Genomic DNA, 18,806 nt, shown 5'->3' with positions numbered 1-18,806 from the left:
TTTTCTTAACTGTATCTTAGTTTGTTAGTTGGAGATTGACAACCAGCTAAACTGTTTTTGCACTGTGTGTATTGTTTATTATTATTTTATTGTTATGCATCACCTTGCACGTAAAAACATACGCGGCAACAAATGGTTCCGATTCTAAATGAATGAATCCACTTAGTACCACTAGATGTCGCCAGTGACGTTAGCTGTCAGTGTCGTTTCCCTTTTTCTAACGACGAAGAAGTCCCAACATCCGGCTCGTAGCGCCCTTTCCATGTATTTCTGTCCCGAAATTGGACAGAGAAATCAACAAAAAAGCTGTCTTGGTTGCTCCCGTCGATGCCCACGGCCACAAGGAGGATTTGATGTAAAGGTTTAATGTTAAAAGACCAAACGATGTCTGTGGTGTTGGACGGGAGTCCGCTGAAAGCGATGCAGAGCTCACACACTCACAGCCCGCAGACTGCCCTGAGGTGAGTGGTAACGTCCACGGTTAGTGGAGAGGAAGCGGCTGGTCTGACAGAACAAGTACATGTACCCTCTAAAGCCAGTTTACTACATGTTATACTGAAGTAAACTGGGCGAAGAATAGGGGGGGGAGACCTTTATATGTTTCGACAGTATTCTTTAGAGTCAACTTCTATTGAAAGTTCCAGAATTAACAAAAGAAGACGTCATAGGTTATTCGTGTTCTCTATTATTGGTTAAAAAAAAATAATCAAGATTGTTGTTTTGTTGTTGTTTTACACATATTTGTCCTGACCAACACCCACAAGTTCTTAAATTGCATCAGTTGGAGAAAAGATAGTATTTGCAGAGCAAATGTTTTGTGTGTTTATTTTATAGAAGATTCTTATTGAATATATTTTACACTCATGACGTCAGTCATTTAGTGTATCAGATGTCCGAAAATAGTGGTAAAATGCCTCGACTAAGAACGTAAGCATATTCAGGTTACAAGATGTGAAACTGTGAAAAGCAGTAAATTCTGTTAAATTGGATGCAATATGCCTGTGCTTTTGTTTGATACATTATTTAAATTATAAATGTATTAAGGAGTCATTTTCTGTTGATCAACTAACGCTAGCCAAATTGACTCCAAGAATTATATATTTTATGCTAATTTACCTTTCTTTAAGAAGTATTTAGAGCTCCATTCAAAAGTTTAATTTATAATGAATATGATTGATCATATTCATAAATAACCCTAAATCTCAGAGGGAGAAATATCTTTCTCTGTCTGGTTACAATTAGTAACAGATTTTCATGTGAAGCACACAACTCTTTTCATTCATTTTGCCCATGATTTCATCTTGTTCACTCTTCTCCTCCAGCGCCCAGGAACTCTCCCAGGAGATCAAGTCTTTCATCAATGGCGTTGACACCGTTCAGGGCCGGAAGCTCAGTGTCCGGGAACACGCCCGCTGTGCTGTGCGCCTGCTGCGCTCTGTCCCGGCCTGTCGAGGGGCGGTGTTGGAGCATCTGAGGGGCGTGTATGATGAGCATGTCTCTGCCTTTCTGCACAATCTGGAGACTGAGAGCGATGCCAGCTCCGCCGTCAGCGCCAACTTGGAGGACATCATACAGGTGTGATGACACAAGGATTACAGCTTCTTATAAAACTAATACCATATTTTAAAAATAATAATTATGGTTTGGAAAGTCCCCAGAAAATTATGTGAGTTATTTTTGTTTGTCTGTAGGAGGTGCATGGCGTACTGTCAGAGTTCATCTGTCTCAATCCCCGAGCCTGGGCCCCTCTGGTGTCCACTTGGGCTGTGGACTTGTTGGGCCAGCTGAGCAGCAAGCACGCTGGCCGCAGGGTGGCCCCCCACTCATCCAGTCTCAACGAGCTGCTCCAGCTCTGGATGTCCTGTGCTGCTACCCGGTCCCTCATGGAGGCCTACTCCCAGTGTTTGGCCGCCATGCTGTCCTGGTGCCCTGATGCGTGTGTGGATGCGCTGTTGGACACCTCAGTTCAACACTCCCCGCATTTTGATTGGGTGGTAGCTCACATCGGCTCCGCCTTCCCGGGTACTATCATCAGCCGCGTCTTGGCATGTGGACTCAAGGACTTCTGCTCTCATGGCAGTAAGGATCAAGGGATGATGGTGATGGTCGGGGATAAAGGCAGCAGAGTGCCAAAGATCGGCTCAGTGGTGGGAATCCTTGGACACCTTGCAGTGCACCACTCAGACAGCATAAGGAAGGAGCTGCTCAGGATGTTTCAGGAAAGCCTGAGTCCGTCAAGTCCTCTATCTCCCACTTCATCCTCAACATCTTGGGAGAGTTCTCCTCAACTTCGTCGTGCTGCAGTACCATTTCTGCTGCAGCTGTCTGCAATGTCCCCCAACCTTTTTGGTGCAGTGTCTGCGGAGTTGGTAGAGCTGCTACGCCCTCCTGTTCTGCTCCAGCTGCAGGCCTTGCTGCAGGGCATCCCCAGAGAGGAACTGGATAACATGCTGGGGCTGGCTGTCCACCTTATAAGCCAGAGCCCATCAGGAGGCTCCCGGGTCCTCCGTTTTCTGGCAGACACAGCAACCCCGGCCTCGGTCATCATCTCTGGTCCTACACCCTCCCCTCATGAAGGTGTCAGAGAAGGCTGTGATCGCCTCCTCCAGATGCTGCTACTGCATCTCCACAAACTGGTCTTCAACCGCTCAGATGGAGCGGAAGTTAACTCCCATCACCCGGCTTCCTCTCAACCCCAGCGAGTCATCCCTTTCTTGGAAGAGCTGCAGTCTCACGTAGGTGAGCTCTGTGCAGAGACACTGCGACTGGAAAGGAAGCGTCACCTCTGGCTGCACCAGTTGCTTTGTCTTCTGTCGGTGTATGGAGGTCCCAGCGTTGCCACCGAGGCTCTCTGCCAGCTACTCACCCAGGCCCACAACCCAGAGGAGCTGGCTCTGGCCTGGCAGCTGCACACCACACTCTCCTCCTGCATGGCAGGACTCATTCCGGCCGCTGTAGCTCGCTGTGTAGCCCAGATCCATACACACACTCTGGGGCCCCGGCAGCTGAAGCAGCTGTTGCTTAACTTGGCGGCAGCGATCCAGAGTCAGGATGAGGAGAGAAGAGGAGCAGCAGGTGTTCAGTCCTCCATGGCCATCCAGGTGGGCTCAGCGGTCTCAGGACACCTCCATGATTTTGGCCCACTCCTTCTCCACGGGGACTCTTCTGTATCTCATGCTACGGTACGCCTCCTGTCCTGTAGCCCACTCCCACGCACATCCTCCCCAGCACACTTGCTCCTGCTCTCACGTGCTGCCGTCACTCATTTCTTTATGGCGCTGCGGAGAAGAGTCGAAGGAGGGAAGGTTGGAAGAGATGGGGGACAGGCAGCCGAGGCGGTGAACTGTTCAGTCCTGCTCCTGTCCCGTTTGGCAGCGTATTCTCCGCTCACTCTCAAAGCGGTACTTCAGCAGCTGGTTGAGGGATCCATCCATAAAGGCAACGCTGGATTGTTTGGAGGCCAGATTGCAGACATGTCTGGTGCCCCTTTGCCTTCCACATCTGTGTCTCCTGACATCGGAGCCTCGTTGCTGGATATCAACTGTCGGTTCGGTACCATCGTCAACTTCTCTGGCAGCGTGTGGTCTGTGTTTCATGCCGGGGTGATTGGCAAAGGACTTAAGGTCCGCACTGACACACAGCTACCTGACCCATCGGGCGTCATGCAGGTGGGTTGCACAATTTGTGAACTGTGGCAAAATGTAGATGACATTAGATAACAGTGAAGCAGTCGATACTATATACGAATTGGGAAAGAGTTTTTCTTCGATAAATTAGGTCATAAATGCACATTTCAGCTGTTTTCATCCACTTTGAAGTTCAAACTACATGTTTACATAAACATTTGGCAGGAAATTATGTATTGGGTGGAGGTAGAGCTATGTGGGTGGCCCACCCAAGTAAATTCTGATTATTACACACACTAAAATTATACAGAAATGTATAGAATGGGACTATGTAGCTTGTGACTACTATCTGAACTATATTTGAAAATTATACTGATAATGTGTATTTGGTGTTTGATGTGCTGCAGCAGAAAATAATTTCAACATTTCATTGTTTTCTCCTTCTGTAGAACGTCCAGACTCTGCTGACTGTTGTAGTCCAGTGTTGCAGCTCTTCTGGTCTCAATGGCTCTATCAGCAGCTCACGACCACCATCTGACCCAGACGAGCCGCTGCCCATCAACGCCGAGGCAGCTAAGGTTATTGCAGTTACCTTAGTGGAAAACGTCTGTCCAGATGTGGCCAATGGTGAGCTATCCTGGCCCCCAGAAGAGCACGCCCGCACCACGGTGGAGCGAGACATCCACATTCGACGATGCTTTGAGGCCCACCCGGTGCTCTTCCCTCTGCTTCAGGTGGTCGCAGCTGGACGCCCGGCTCTCTGCTACTGCTCAGCTGTGCTCAGAGGCCTCCTGGCCACTCTGCTGGCCCACTGGGAGGCAGCCCGCGAGATGTTGTCCACAGACTACCCGTGGCACCTCCAGGCTTCCTGCCTCCTGGTGGCCTGCATGGGAGAGGGCCAGCTCCTGCCTCCTGTCCTGGCCAACGTCCATGAAGCCTTCCCCCACCTCACCCCCTTCGAGGTGAGGCTGCTGCTGCTGGCTGCGTGGGAGTATGTGAGAGGCAATGGACCCATGCCCCAGAAGTTTGTATTCAGCTCAGAGAAGGGGCTGTTCTGCAGGGATTTTTCTCGGGACGGTGACGTGGCAAGATACGTGGCACCAATTCACAGTGTCTTGCATAAAAACATTGATAGATTGGGACATCTCTGCTGGCGGTTCCAGCTTTAAACAGTTGTGTGTAGAGTAGGTAACAATAAATATATGGACTGTAAAATAGACAGAATGCTGTGTTGCATCACTCCAAGAGTGGACTACAAAGTTGCTTTCACTGTACTTCAGTTTTGTGTGTGCGCTTACCTTTTTGTACCATATTTTTAGACTTGATATGTTTCTAACTAGTTGTTTCTGTGACAAAGAAAAGAGGACAAAACAAATGTATCAAACACACATGTATATTATGTTAATACAGAATTTTTCTCAAACACACAAAACACAGCCTTAATGTGTGGTTTTGGTTGGAAAATACAATTCAACTCAGCTAATTCACTTTTACATTGTTGTGTAATATTTGCATAGATACAGATTGCATATGTTCTAAAATTGTGGCAACCAACATGCCTTCTATCTGTTGTTATATGCTCAAAAACTGTTGTTTAAACCACTTTACAAAATAAATAATTAGGTCCTAAACTGTGTCTTGAATTGAACACCAATCTTATTACCAACGTTTTTAAAACACACAACTGTAACATGTTTTTTTTTGCATCTTGTAAATCATCTTTTCATTTTTTTTTTATTACTGCATAAAGGTTTTGTGAGTACAGTTTGGTAAATGAAACAAATAGTGATTTCGTTTTTTCTTTGATAATTGAAGGATGAAAAGGAAAAATAAAAATCTTTACATTTTCTCATCCTTCATATGAGGGATCGCTGCTTTGTGTTATAATAAAATAAACAAATTGAACCATATGACAATTCACAAAGTTAGGACTGATTCCAGGACTGTAGGATTGCATTTGCCTGTACACGTGTTTACCACCACTTTACCACCACGTTATGCATTGGTTGGAAATCAACCCAGGATACGTGTGAGCGCTTCAGTGACTGGAGCGCAGAGATGACGTGTCCGTCCCCTGAGGCGTTCACGTAGCTCAACAACGCCCCTTCTTATCTTGAACCCCTAACCCAATTTACATCCTCCTTTTACCACCAACCAGATAAAAAAAAAGAACCACGATTAAGTGAAATCAAACTCAATGAGGTATTTGTTAAAATCGTGTAATTAAATGATCATTTTCTTTGTTAGTTCAGAGAAAACAAAGTAAATATTCCAGTTACTTATTGAGGATCTTTGTCGCCGACTGAAGTGGGCGGAGTCAAGCGTTAGCATAATCAAGATGGCCGCCTTCGTTGAGAGGTAAGACAAAGCAGGTCCGCCGTTACACCGCGGATTTATCATTCGTTTGATATATTATCAGCTTGCCGGATGCCAGATATTATCTCTGTGGGTACACCTCGACACCTACACATGTACGCAAACGTACTGTTTCCAAGTGCAACGGCAGACAGGAGGAATTATAACGTTTCTAGAAAAGTCTAGATCTCCTCCAATTGAATTAACCGCTAACGCTAACGGATTGACAGTTTGCCTCTTCGCAAGATTAGCACGATATTACGATCCCAATATATGTATAATTAACGTCACCGCCGCAGTCAGACAACTGGCGTTAGTCCGTCTGTAAAACACCGACGCTTTATTGTGGTTAAAATAGTCTTTTGCGCTTGTTTTCTGGTGTCATTTTTTCCTCTCCAGAAATCCGATCGCATGCTAGCTGAATTTATCCTACATTAGCCGATACTTTAGCTAACTGTCTTCTGGCATCATTTCAAGCACATCGTAAGTCTTTGGGAGAAATGTGAGGGGCAGAAATACGTCTTCATATGCTGGCTCGGGCTCTAACATTGAAAACGTGATTCTTTGCTACTGTTTAAAATGTTAATATATGCACAGTTTTGTAGCTGCAGCAAACGGGAAATGGGTTCTCTGCCTGATACTTTTTCATTTGAGGACACGTTTGACCAACAGAGAGTCACAAAGTCCGTTTGTGTATGTCTGTTGAACCGTAACCCCTCCTTGTATACGTAACTACTCACGTCCTCTCGAGTAAATACTTGGACGTTGTTCAAACAAATTATTTGGAGAGGTGACTATCTAAACTTTAGGTTGTCTCTGTAGGATGGCGCTTGTCTTCGTGCTTTGGCTGGTGATGTCCCTCAGCGGCACGTGGGCTGTGGACAAGGGCAACTTCAAGACTTGTGACCAGAGTGCCTTCTGCAAGTGAGTACAAATTTTAAAAAAAGAACACATTCACTAACCTAAAGTTGGTGTTGCAATAAAAGCACACAGTTACTGATTCATCATCGGCGTGCACTCTTGTTATAACTTTTTTTTTAAAGGCGTCAGCGAGCTTTGAAGCCTGGTGAGTCGCCCTATCGTGCCCTGCTGGAGACCATGGAGTTGACCAACACCAGACTCACACTGCAGCTCATCAATGACAACAATAAGGTAAATCATACATGCAGAAGCAGTTAATGTTGAGCGAAATTATGGCTGCCATACAGATAAGGCGCTAACGGCATACCATCAAGTCTTGTTTGTACTTTAAATCACAAAAGCCGCAATTCAGAATCCGTTTACTAAAATTATAAACCCGTTATTATGTAAACATAAGTTACCACTCTCCCTTCTTTGTGATATTTAAACCAAAAGCCTAAATAAGGCCAACTGACTGGAATACCAAAAAACTGGCCCATGCCTGAACCTGTTTGCCGATTTCTGGCTTTGCTGTAGTGTTTGAGACCATAATGAAATTATTCTGCACCCTCTTTTGCTTCTCCTCATTCTCCCTCCTCAATCGCTGACCCCTCTACCTCGCTCTTTCTGCATTTGTCTCAGGTGCGTCTGCTGCTTGAGCTCTACCGTCTTCAGGGAAACATAACAAGGGTGAAGATTAACGAGCTGAAGCCGCTGAAGCCTCGCTATGAGGTCCCAGATGTGCTCATCAGGGAGCCGTCTACTGAGCCGTAAGTCTCCCATGGGTGTTACTGACTGTGTAGGGTGACTGGTTTTGCGATTACTGAATCAAAGCTACTGGCCAAAAAGCGTTATTCCTCTTTCAGGACATTAAAATATGGAACAATTATAATTTAGAACTTTTTCAGTCATATCTTTTTTACATGTCACAGACAGCAGAAGTGTAAATAATATAATTACTGATGGCTGTATTCTAATTAGCTGTTTCCGTTTCAGAGTCCTGGTTTTGTACATACTGGCTTACTAGGACACTTGAATAGAATAGAGACATTGTTAATGCTATTAAAACCTAATTAATAATTACACATGAAGAATATTATATTGGACTGTAAATATTTTAAGGAAACGAAACTATCAGCGTTCCACTGAAGGTCGAAAGTTCTCACAGTGACATTTTTTCAGGAGTCCAGATGAAAACAGCCAGCCTTTTCAGATAATTGATTTCTTGCTTTATCTCTGAGTCTCATTTCAAATAAATTTCCAACCTTGAAGTTTTGCTTTGCTTAGATTTAATAAGACAACCCTACAGAATTGAGATGGACAATGAGTAGATAATAAGTAATAGAATTCTTACATCAGCTTCACGTGTGTTTTTCTAAACCAAATTCTGTCTTTAACTTCACCTCCTCTCTCTTTCTCGCGCTCTCAGCCTGTCTCTCCTGTCTCAGGACGAGAACGGGGTGGTGCTGTCACTGGGGGTGGAGTCTCAAAGGGTCATCGTCAGCGCCCGGCCCTTCCGGTTGGACATCATGGAAGGGCGAGATGTGCTGATGTCTCTCAACTCGCGCGGCCTGCTGGCCTTTGAGCACCTGAGGATGCGCAAGGACACGTGAGAAACCTTGCATGCATTCACATTTACAAATGCTAGCCTTCTCTTTTAATCCACATCCTCACTCAGTGGATGATTTTGATTTTTGTTCCCATGAAATGGTTTGTTTTTTAAGTATTGTCTCTGACTCGTTGTTCTGTCCTCTTCTCCCTATCATCCTAGTTTCTCCTATAAAGTAACTAGCACAGTGGCTAGCGTGTGGGATAATATCAAGAGGTTATTCTCTAGGTAAAGACCCTTAAGATTTGTAAGTGTGTATTCTGTTCCTTGTGCTAATGCTGCCAACAGTGACAAATTCTAGGAACTCCCATCACACCAAATACAGTGTTGACCCTCCAATAAATGTGACTGAGCGTGACAGTGGGGTGTGGCTGAGTGTGTGCATGTCAGTGTTTGATTAAAGGGTTAGTCAAGCCTCCTGTTATCATCCTCCATATTTTTAAAATATTTTTTTAAACTAATGATTAAATAATTGCCACTTAAGATGTAGATTTTTTTAAAATCTAATTTTATGAAACAAGGAAAAAAATCATCCCGATTATGGAAATATACAATAATCTGAATGATGCAGGGTCTGCTGTACCATCCAGTGATTTTACTGTCTCGTCAGATCAGTGTCCACTTAACTGAATTGTCTACGTAGTGTCACTCTAGCAGATCTAACTTTAACATTGTAACTGCATGACTGACTGTGTGTCGCTTGCTCAGCTCGTAGTGAGCTCTAAACGCAATAGATGAAATGTAATAGTGGCAGCAGGTGTGCACCAATTTAGAAGCCATGTAAAAGTAAAGCTTTTTTGTCTTCACAAACATGTAGTTTGAGTCCCACTAGATAGTGCGTGTCTTATTTTCCTGTATGGCAGCACAGTTCCCAAACCCAACAGCAACATCTCTCTTTGTGGTTATACTTCAGTTTGCATTTTAGTTAAAAGTTTTACAAATATTTGAAACCTTTTCTGCATTTCTTTCTGGTATGGTGCTTCTTTGGAGCTCGAAACCATACACATTATTACCGAAAGACAGCTTTTGTCGGCACCTTCACCATTGTTGTTTTGTTGTGACCGTCTTGCACTGATTTCGTTGTTTCTTTGTGGTTGCAAATTAAGATGAAGGTTGATTCAATAAATAATGTAAGAGTGAAATTGTACAATACCAAATCTTCATATTAAGATTAAACCAAAAATGTTGGCTTGGTGAACAATCAGCATTCAGCTTTTGTACGAAATCACAGTTTGAGCCTCAGTACTGATCTAACCACTGTTTACATTCACATTGTAGCTAGGGGTCTTAAATAAGTCCATTTGCATTGTATGTTTGGAAACTAATAATGAAGAGAAACTCTACTATTTCTACAAAGACTTAACAACTGCGTATGTAAAAAAAAAATGCTTGCCAAAGTCTGATAAATTGCCTTGCATGATTTTACTTGAGTCTGCTTCAGTAGCTTGCACTTTAAGGGTCAAGTTGCATTTTGGGAAATTTAATGCCTCTTGAAGAAGAATGTGTGTAATTAAGAACACTGTCTCTGGTTTAGCTGCATCTATTTCTTTTGTCCAACATGACTCTGTTAATGTTAAAATGCGTTATTAGTTGAGTTCTCTCCAGACTTCCCACTCACCTCTTGTGGCGCAACGCAGTCTGCAACACAAGAGCCTTGTTTTTCTGCTGAAATGTGAATATGGCATAGCAGGCTTCAAAATAAATGTTTGCACCACGGCCTCTTGGGTGTGTGCTACTCCACATCATGCACATCCACAGCTGTATGTGACTACCAAATGTCGGTGTAACGCTATGGCCTTGATCACACCATGGCGTACTCGGGATACACTTGATACCAGTTGGTTCTGTAAAGAGCCTTGTGTCTGTTACAAGCAGCAGCCTCTAGAGGTCCAGTCCCATAATGCCTAGCTTGAAATAGCCACAAGGTAGGGAGTTGCTCAGTCCCCTTTGTCATTACAGTTAAGCCAATCAAGTCCTTCTAGATTATTTGCATAGTTGTCAATGTGGAGTCAGGGAGTATTCACCAACCTCCCAGTTTTGTATGTCTTTTCCTTTTATCATGGTTTAATTATAACCCCATATATTCTCCCAAAATGGCATGACTTTTCCAAAGTGACATTTCTTTATCTTTCCTATAACCACTATCTCACCCCTCCCACCACATGTTGTGTCATGGAGCAGTCAGGTAGACCCAGAGGGCGAGAAGAAAGATGAGGCTGATCCGGCAAGCCAGGCAGAGGTACTACACAATTAAATACCCTTCCTGTTACACTTCCTCTCTTTATTTTAAGTGCACCATTTCTGTGGTGTATCTTCTCTTGTAAGTGATGTCGCTGTTCTTCCTGTTTGTTTGCCTGCCAGAAAGCAAAGGAGGAGGAAGAGAAAGTAGAAGACGGGATGTGGGAGGAAACGTTTAAATCTCACTCTGACAGCAAACCTAATGGTAATCATTTCCGTTAGTTATTTCAGTTAGATGAATCATTGTTATCATAATACCTGCATTTAGAGTTAACTCGTATCAAATTGAAAATGTGTTGATCTTGCCTCACAGGTCCATCTGCTATTAGTTTAGACTTTTCGTTGCCGGGTGTTGAGCACGTCTACGGCATCCCAGAACATGCAGACACTCTCAGGCTCAAAACAACCGAGTGAGTTGCAAGAACAAGTCCTGTTTCACCTACAAAAGAAAGATGGAATTTGAACTTGTTTTTAATATTGATTGGTACATGCACGGTGGTTAGTGTGGTCTTCTCTGCATTGAATCAAGCCTGAGTGTATTTTTCTGTTTCAGGAATGGAGATCCATATCGGCTCTATAATTTGGATGTGTTCCAGTACGAGCTGTACAACCCTATGGCCCTTTATGGCGCTGTCCCAGTCATGTTGGCCCACAACGCCCAGCGAACCACAGGCATCTTCTGGCTCAATGCTGCTGAGACCTGGGTGGATATCAGCTCCAACACAGCTGGAAAGGTATGTCCCCTTCTTTCTTTTTCCTTAGTTCCTGTGACTTGAGCTAAGAGTGAATGTCTGCTGCACCATAGCTCAGTGTTTCACTCACTCACTCACTCTTGTCCCTTTCCAGACCGTGTTTGGAAAAATGTTGGATTACGTTCAAGGCTCGAGCGAGATTCCACAGACAGATGTGCGTTGGATCTCTGAAAGCGGCATCATTGATGTCTTCATCATGCTTGGGCCAACACCCAAAGATGTCTTCTCTCAGTATGCCTCCCTCACAGGTAGGAAGCATGCTTTATTTCCCATGTTTTCCCAGGACTCAAGGGTGCTTCCTGTAGTTTAGGTTTGGTGCACAAGTGTCACTTTAAATGCATGTTCTGATTACTAAAGTTAGAAGATCTGTTTTCTAAATTTGATACACAGAAAACTTTGGCTCTTTTTGAATAATGATAATACAATTCATTTGTTCATTTACAGCTAGCTGTTTTAGTTAAATCAGGTGTATTAATCACAAACCAAATTACCGTTACTAAAGAGCTTTGACGGTTCAGACTTTAATCAAGAAGGCATTCACTCATTCAAAAAAAAAAAAATCAACTTATTTTTTAATAAGTCAAGATCAAGTTGGATCAAGTTTTTCTGCTGTCGTCCATCAGGCACCCAGTCCTTCCCTCCCGAAGCGGCTGTGGGCTACCACCAGTGCCGCTGGAACTACAACGATCAGGAGGATGTCACTTCAGTTGATGCAGGCTTTGACGAGCACGACATCCCTTATGACTACATCTGGCTTGACATTGAGCACACAGATGGCAAGCGCTACTTCACCTGGGATCCACACAAGTTTGCAACACCAAAGGAAATGCTACAGGGTCTCATGGACAAGAAACGCAAGGTACATAATAGACATAATCCAACATCACAGTCCCAGCAGACAATATTAGGATCCAGTATTTTGTGGGTTTTCTTGCCAAAACATCTCCAGTATCTATTTTACTTTATATCTCATGTGACCTGAAATCTCAGTAAAATAACTTGCAGGCACCTTCTTGACAGGACATACACATGTACTTTCAAGACTTTCTGCTCAGTCTTTTTTCCTTTTTTTTGTTATAGATGGTGGCCATTGTGGACCCTCATATCAAAGTAGACAGCAACTACAAGATCCATACTGAAATACAAAATCGGGCTTTCTATATCAAGAACAAAGATGGTGGGGACTATGAGGGCTGGTGCTGGCCTGGTAAGAGACTTACAACTTTGAATCATTTACAAGAAAATGTTTAACAATGCACTTATTAATATTTTTCATGAACTAGTTTGTTGATAAGACACATTGACATTGATAGTGAAATGTTGCTCAGTGTGCAGAGATTACAACAATTCTAATTTCTGTCATTCCTTTCTCCGCTTCGGATGATGTCCTTTAGGTAGTGCCGGCTATCCAGACTTCACTCGTGCAGACATGAGGGACTGGTGGGCCAGCATGTTTGCCTACGATCAGTATGAGGTGAGTCTGAAGGACACTTGTCTCTCAGTTGCTCATCTAAAGTCAAACGGGATCTGTAACTACGCTTGCAAGTGAAATTCTAAAGTTTTAGCATGTTGGATATTAATGTGTGCTAGTTTTAATATTATCATGCACAGCGATAAACATTCAACCTTTTTTTATTTTACCGGAGAATTTCACACGCTCTTTTTTTGCAAAACCCAGTGACATTAAAACTATTCTTACCTGGGAACTGCTAACCACGACTCCACATTTCTTCTGTTAGCTACTGACTCTACATTTTTAAGCATCTGAAAGAATTTTTAATTTCTGTGCACAAGTTTTATCAACTCTTTTCATGGATTTAAAATAGCACTTTTCCATTAATAAAGTTTGTCTGACCTCAAGACTTGCATCCATAATTTCTGTTCTCTCTCCAGGGTTCTATGGAGAACCTGTATACATGGAACGACATGAATGAGCCGTCGGTCTTTAACGGACCAGAGGTGACCATGCACAAGGACGCGGTGCACGGAGCGTGGGAACACAGAGACGTGCACAACTTGTATGGCTTCTATGTGGTGAGTGCACACAATCCGTCTATAGCTTAACGTTAAAGACTGAACACTTCATCCTTTTTTTGTCTGGTTGAGCATTCATGCATGAATGTAACTACGGTCTCGTTGGCCACTGCAACATTTCTGCAGAACTTCATTTTCAGTTTGTATTCAAGTATGAAAAATCACACAAAGAAACTCTTCAGAGTCATGACAAATCAATGTTTTAGCCAAATATAATGATCTCTGGTGACTTAGACATGGGACCTTGACCTCTGCACTTTTCCTTGATGCTATACTACCATTTTCCACCAGTGGGATTGAAAATAAAAATAATCTTTTTTTAACATGCTTATACTGTTATTGTTCACAAATGGCTTTGAAAGAGCACCAAACTATGAAAATAAGATGCTATGGATAAAAATAGCACTGATTTATTATGTGTACAACCTGCAGCAAATGGCCACAGCGCAGGGTCTGATCCAGAGGTCAGGGGGAGTTGAGCGACCGTTTGTCCTGACCAGAGCCTTCTTTGCTGGGTCACAGCGCTACGGTAAGCCCTTTACGGATTTTACTTTTCTTTCTGCCTGCTAGAAATCTTTCATGGCAGGTTATTTTCGGCACAGGACCTTAACTGTTAAAGTGTGTTTGCGTCTGTAGGTGCTGTGTGGACGGGAGATAATGCTGCCGAGTGGGAACATCTGAAGATCTCGATCCCCATGTGTCTGAGTCTGGGCCTGGTGGGAATCTCTTTCTGCGGTGGTGAGTTTGTCCCTTTTTAGTCAATGTGTATTTGCTCATGATTATATCTTCGTATGCACCACTGGGTACTAGTCCCTACTAGAATAGGGACATATCCCCATTATGTTTCAGCTGCCAGAGACGCCTACAAAAATAAATGTGTTTGGTCGGTATTCTGAAAATAATTTGACTTAAATTTCCAAACCGTGTAGAAGATTGAGGTTGCTCTATTTATTTATGTTACCCTCTGACACTAATACTGACCCCATCTGTTTCACAGCTGACGTTGGTGGTTTCTTCAAGTCTCCGAGCTCCGAGCTGCTGGTGCGTTGGTACCAGACGGGAGCGTACCAGCCGTTCTTCAGGGCCCACGCCCACCTGGACACCCCCCGCCGAGAGCCCTGGCTGTTTGGTCCGGAAAACACAGCACTGATCCGTGAAGCGGTGCGCCAGCGCTACACCCTGCTGCCCTACTGGTACCAGCAGTTCTACCACTCACACCGCACGGGACAGCCCATCATGAGGTGAGGACGGGGCAGAGAACATTGGTTGTCTTTCCTGTATGAAATCATCACCAGTCGTTCAAAGGAATGAAAATTCAAACTATATATGTTCCCTAATGTGATTTATTATATATTATCCCAATTCACAGAACGACTTAATGTTGTTGGTTTGAATTGATGGCAGATTTCAGTAGTTTGATTCGATGCAGATGGAAATATTTTCAATCTCTCTTTCAGACCACTGTGGGTGGAGTATCCTCAGGATCCTGCTACGTTCGCTCTGGATGACGAGTTCTTGATCGGTAAGTCGACTTAAGATTCAAGAAATAAAGGCATTTTATTTTAAGTGTGTCTGAAGGATTCCCCCCCCCCCCCATTTTAAATAGTTTAACAGAATATAATGGTGTCCTCTGCTTAGTTGGATCAGATTCATCATAACATCGCTTCATGTTTTTTGTTTTTAAATAAAAAGGGTCAATATGCCTCCAACTATTTAGCGATTTCATTGTAGAATCTCTGCAGCTCAGTTGTCCAAATCCTCACATGAATTAAAACTAAAATCAATTGTGACAGGAAGATAGACATGGTTTAAAGCAATTATCAGATGTACTAACGCTACTTAACTCTGCAGGGAGAGACCTGTTGGTTCACCCAGTCACTGAGGAAGGAGCGAGGGGAGTCACCGCCTACCTACCTGGCAAAGACGAGGTAAGAGGAACAAGCATGGAAGCTTTAACACATATTACAATTACTGTATCTTTCTGTTATGTTCAAGTGGAAGCTCAATTTTTCAATATAATGGTTCTGTCAAGAAAGTCTTTTTATAGGACATGACTGATTATTCAGGTGTTGTTGGTGATGAAGAAACCTTGTCTTAACTTGTGCTCCTCAGGTTTGGTTTGACGTCCACACCTTCCAAAAGCACAACGGGGCCCAGAGCCTTTACATTCCTGTCACCATGAGTTCTGTAAGTTCTGTCCACATCCTTTTAATGGCTAGTATTTACCTCCATATCCTTCAGTGTTAATATGGAGCTTTCTGTCTTTGTTTCAGATCCCTGTGTTCCAGCGTGGCGGCTCCATTATTCCCCGGAAGATTCGAGTTCGCAGGTCCTCCTCCTGCATGATAGACGATCCCTACACTTTGTATGTAGCTCTTAACACCCAGGTAACTCAAGTGTTCACACCCCGAATACCGCTCCAAGACACAACTCTCAGCCACTGCTTTTTTGTTTGTTTATTTACTTATGTACGTTTGAAAATTTACACAGCTGCTTTGTCAGAAATTGAAAAACATTATTTAAAAGAACCATTCACCGTTGACTTTATAAATCATGTGCATCCACAATGAGAAGACTATCTGTAAAAGTGAAAGAAGTTAGAAAATATATAAATACAAATACCTTTTAAGAAACGCATGTTAGTTTGGTCCATATTCACAATTCAGTACATCGGCATATGCATCAGTTTGGTAATCTAAAATAAGTCAGAAGCCCATCGGTTTTGAAATATGACCGTTTTTACATGGAGTTACTGTATGCCATTTTTTACCCTGGTTATGCACACCATCATTATTCTGTCTTGCCAGTGATGTAGTGTTGGAGGCAGTGGTTTGAGCCAAGATTTCCATTTCAGGGATTGCGCCTATAATATTTTGACCGTTTCTTTGACAGAGAACTGCAGAGGGGGAACTCTACATAGATGATGGCCACACCTTCAACTATGAAAAGAAGGAGTTCATTCACAGAAAGCTTTTCTTTGCCAATAACATGCTCTCTTCTGTGTGAGTGATCAGTCGTCTCCCTTTTTTTTTATATGCAAAAATCTACTCTTAAAACAAAAAAATGTTGGCTATCTCAATACAGAGCAGATCTTTGATATGTATGATTTTGTTTCATCAGGTTTAGGAAAAATTGTTGTATTGTACAGATATTAAGTCCATGCCTCTGCTTGGTTCACAGGAACCTGGCTCCAGATGCCCAGTTTTCCACCCGCTCCTGGATTGAACGCATTGTCATACTGGGATCCAGTAAACCCAGCAAGGTTACCCTTAACACTGCCGGTGAGTGTAATTTACTGGATTTTACTCGCACATTAATGCTCATATGTGTTTTTCATTTAAAGTTCTAAACTGTACTGACTAAATGAATCTGTTCAACAGCATTTTATTCATTTGACAATTAAAAACGCAGTCCAGTAAAGGCTTTCGTAACTTTCGCTTATAACTAAAGTAGCATGTTTGTATTTTTGAATGAAAAGTGAAGATGTGTTATTATAGGTGATTTAAAATGTGATACAACTTTTACAATTGATATTTCAGGAATATCATGTTTGCTTCTCGGGTTTCATTTATATTTAGCTGTTAACTAACTACTGCCAAAACTTACTTCCTCAAATTGTTAGTTTTTTTTCTGAAACTCAAATACCATTTTGTGTAGATAACTAAACATCGGGTGCATTTTAACTTCAGACAGAGTTTTGGAGAATTTATGCTGTAAAAAATTGTTAGAAAATGTCTGTGAATCCTGGTTTTGCACCTTCAGGATTAAAGAGTTTGTTTCGTCACTATTTTTTTAATTTTTTTTTTTTAAGATTGGCCACGTGAGACCATGATTAGATTCTCGTACCCCTTTCTCTCTCACCCCGACTCTTTTTGTGTTTTGCAGATGGTCAGGAGAGCCAGCTGGAGTTTGACTTTGATGCCTCCATGTCGGTGTTGACGCTTCGTAAGCCCGGCATGAACGCAGGGTTAGACTGGAATGTGATGCTTCAGTAAACATGGAGACAGGAGAGGAGGTGCAAGAGCAGAAACTGACTGAAATGGATTGAATATGAGAGAGAGGAGACAAAGTGCAGACGAACAAGACTAACCACAGCAAGACAACAGGATAGCCATCATGGAAAATAAACACATTGAATACACTGTTTTAATCTCTACACACGCACACACACTCACATACACACAACCATGTAGACCTGTCTGTCGAACTGAGCCACGTAACTTCGCTCCCATGTCCCTCTTGTGTTCAGTCACACTGTAATACCTAAAAACAAAGGAGATTACTATTAGATAGATAATTATGTTTGTCACATTTACAAATAGATAACAATTGAGAAGAATTATGTAATTGTAATGAATATTCTGGGTAAAGAAAGAAAACATTCGGGCACACATTTTTTTTTTTTGTTGTCCAATTTGTTGTCCGTCATTACTGCTTCAGAAGAAAGATCACTGTAAGGGATTGTTTGCTATTTAAATGAAGGTTCACATTCAAAGCACAAGCTCCACCTGCTGGTGATTCCCTTTCTCTGTTTGAGTTATTAATCTTTAAATACTCTTCAATCAGTCAGCTCAGCGCTCGACCTTCTGTACTCGTGCCACATTTCATATATTTTGGAGTGCTTGACAACAATCAGCTGTGTTGCTCTACACTTAAATTTCATCCTGCTGTAAACTGGGAAGAAATAAAAAATAAAAAAATCTCACTAATTTTGACAAGTATATTCTTGTCAAATCTCTCCCAGAGCCAGTCAATGATAAATTTGTGTGCATGGAAATGATTAATTATCATCGCTTTAACTTGGAAGTGATCGGATTTTAAACTGCTGCACAGAGAGATTTTCCTCTGTTGGGAATCACATCAGGGGACTGAACCACTGATGTTTGCGGATCATCCTGTTGACGTGCTTTCTTTTTTTATTGAGTTCTTTCCCAGCTTTGTTTACTAGATTATTTTTAATGCACTTATGGAAGAGTGAGAACTTTAAAAGTTGTTTAGATTTTCATGTGTTTCTAGATGTTGGGGTCATCCAGGATTTCCAGTGTGTCATTTGAATTTTAACGAATGGTTCAACTATAATCCTTTGAAAGTGTTTCACTAGCAAATGTTCATTTAAAGCCTTTTGATTTACACAACAATCAATCCTAAATGCACACAGAGAACAAATTCAAATGATCCTGTGGAGACCCTGGATTGATGAATCATTGGACCGTTTAGGGGTTTTGTTATGAATTTGTCTTGTTTTATGACCATTAATGTACATGTTGCTGAAATTGTGTTGGTGATGGCTTG

At 42.5% G+C, this 18,806-nt stretch overlaps 2 protein-coding genes across 5 annotated transcripts; both read left to right on the top strand.

Annotated features, from left to right (window-relative positions):
* The first annotated feature begins 230 nt into the window (after nucleotides 1–230).
* Nucleotides 231–5,298, top strand: ints5 (integrator complex subunit 5). 3 transcript variants are annotated; one of them, XM_068581100.1, is made up of 5 exons: nucleotides 231–461; nucleotides 1,323–1,575; nucleotides 1,692–3,668; nucleotides 4,076–4,253; nucleotides 4,361–4,707. In XM_068581100.1, the coding sequence occupies exons 1-5, from the start codon at nucleotides 367–369 to the stop codon at nucleotides 4,558–4,560; spliced, it is 2,703 nt and encodes a 900-aa protein (XP_068437201.1). In that variant the 5' UTR covers nucleotides 231–366; the 3' UTR covers nucleotides 4,561–4,707. The 3 variants fall into 3 exon arrangements, with proteins under 3 accessions (XP_068437201.1, XP_068437185.1, XP_068437193.1); XM_068581084.1 differs by having other exon boundaries at nucleotides 4,076–5,298; XM_068581092.1 differs by lacking the exon at nucleotides 231–461 and adding an exon at nucleotides 759–927 and having other exon boundaries at nucleotides 4,076–5,298.
* A 538-nt stretch (nucleotides 5,299–5,836) lies between these two features.
* On the top strand, nucleotides 5,837–17,655 carry ganabb (glucosidase II alpha subunit b). 2 transcript variants are annotated; one of them, XM_068588577.1, is made up of 25 exons: nucleotides 5,837–5,984; nucleotides 6,804–6,905; nucleotides 7,025–7,133; nucleotides 7,524–7,651; nucleotides 8,311–8,490; nucleotides 8,653–8,718; nucleotides 10,672–10,729; nucleotides 10,852–10,933; nucleotides 11,042–11,138; nucleotides 11,282–11,462; nucleotides 11,575–11,728; nucleotides 12,104–12,339; nucleotides 12,561–12,687; nucleotides 12,875–12,954; nucleotides 13,374–13,514; nucleotides 13,947–14,043; nucleotides 14,151–14,252; nucleotides 14,512–14,755; nucleotides 14,972–15,036; nucleotides 15,366–15,442; nucleotides 15,627–15,701; nucleotides 15,788–15,901; nucleotides 16,407–16,516; nucleotides 16,695–16,795; nucleotides 17,400–17,655. In XM_068588577.1, the coding sequence occupies exons 1-25, from the start codon at nucleotides 5,965–5,967 to the stop codon at nucleotides 17,507–17,509; spliced, it is 2,856 nt and encodes a 951-aa protein (XP_068444678.1). In that variant the 5' UTR covers nucleotides 5,837–5,964; the 3' UTR covers nucleotides 17,510–17,655. The 2 variants fall into 2 exon arrangements, with proteins under 2 accessions (XP_068444678.1, XP_068444687.1); XM_068588586.1 differs by lacking the exon at nucleotides 8,653–8,718.
* Nucleotides 17,656–18,806: the final 1,151 nt, after the last annotated feature.

The sequence above is a fragment of the Clinocottus analis genome, unplaced genomic scaffold, assembly GCF_023055335.1.
Source record: "Clinocottus analis isolate CAN_PGR_092001 unplaced genomic scaffold, fCliAna1.0.p SCAF_10, whole genome shotgun sequence".
Classification (NCBI taxonomy): Eukaryota; Metazoa; Chordata; class Actinopteri; order Perciformes; family Cottidae; genus Clinocottus; species Clinocottus analis.
This window is presented reverse-complemented; position numbering and strand designations above follow the sequence as displayed.

Excerpts from the sequence above, each read along its gene's own strand:
- ganabb (XM_068588577.1), top strand. The coding sequence starts at position 5,965 with ATGGCCGCCTTCGTTGAGAG. Across the intron at positions 11,139-11,281 it reads CTCAGGCTCAAAACAACCGA|GAATGGAGATCCATATCGGC; the intron begins GTGAGTTGCAAG and ends TTTCTGTTTCAG. Across the intron at positions 16,796-17,399 it reads GGTTACCCTTAACACTGCCG|ATGGTCAGGAGAGCCAGCTG; the intron begins GTGAGTGTAATT and ends TGTGTTTTGCAG.
- ints5 (XM_068581084.1), top strand. The coding sequence starts at position 367 with ATGTTAAAAGACCAAACGATGTCTGTGGTGTTGGACGGGAGTCCGCTG. Across the intron at positions 1,576-1,691 it reads ACTTGGAGGACATCATACAG|GAGGTGCATGGCGTACTGTC; the intron begins GTGTGATGACAC and ends GTTTGTCTGTAG. Across the intron at positions 3,669-4,075 it reads ACCCATCGGGCGTCATGCAG|AACGTCCAGACTCTGCTGAC; the intron begins GTGGGTTGCACA and ends CTCCTTCTGTAG.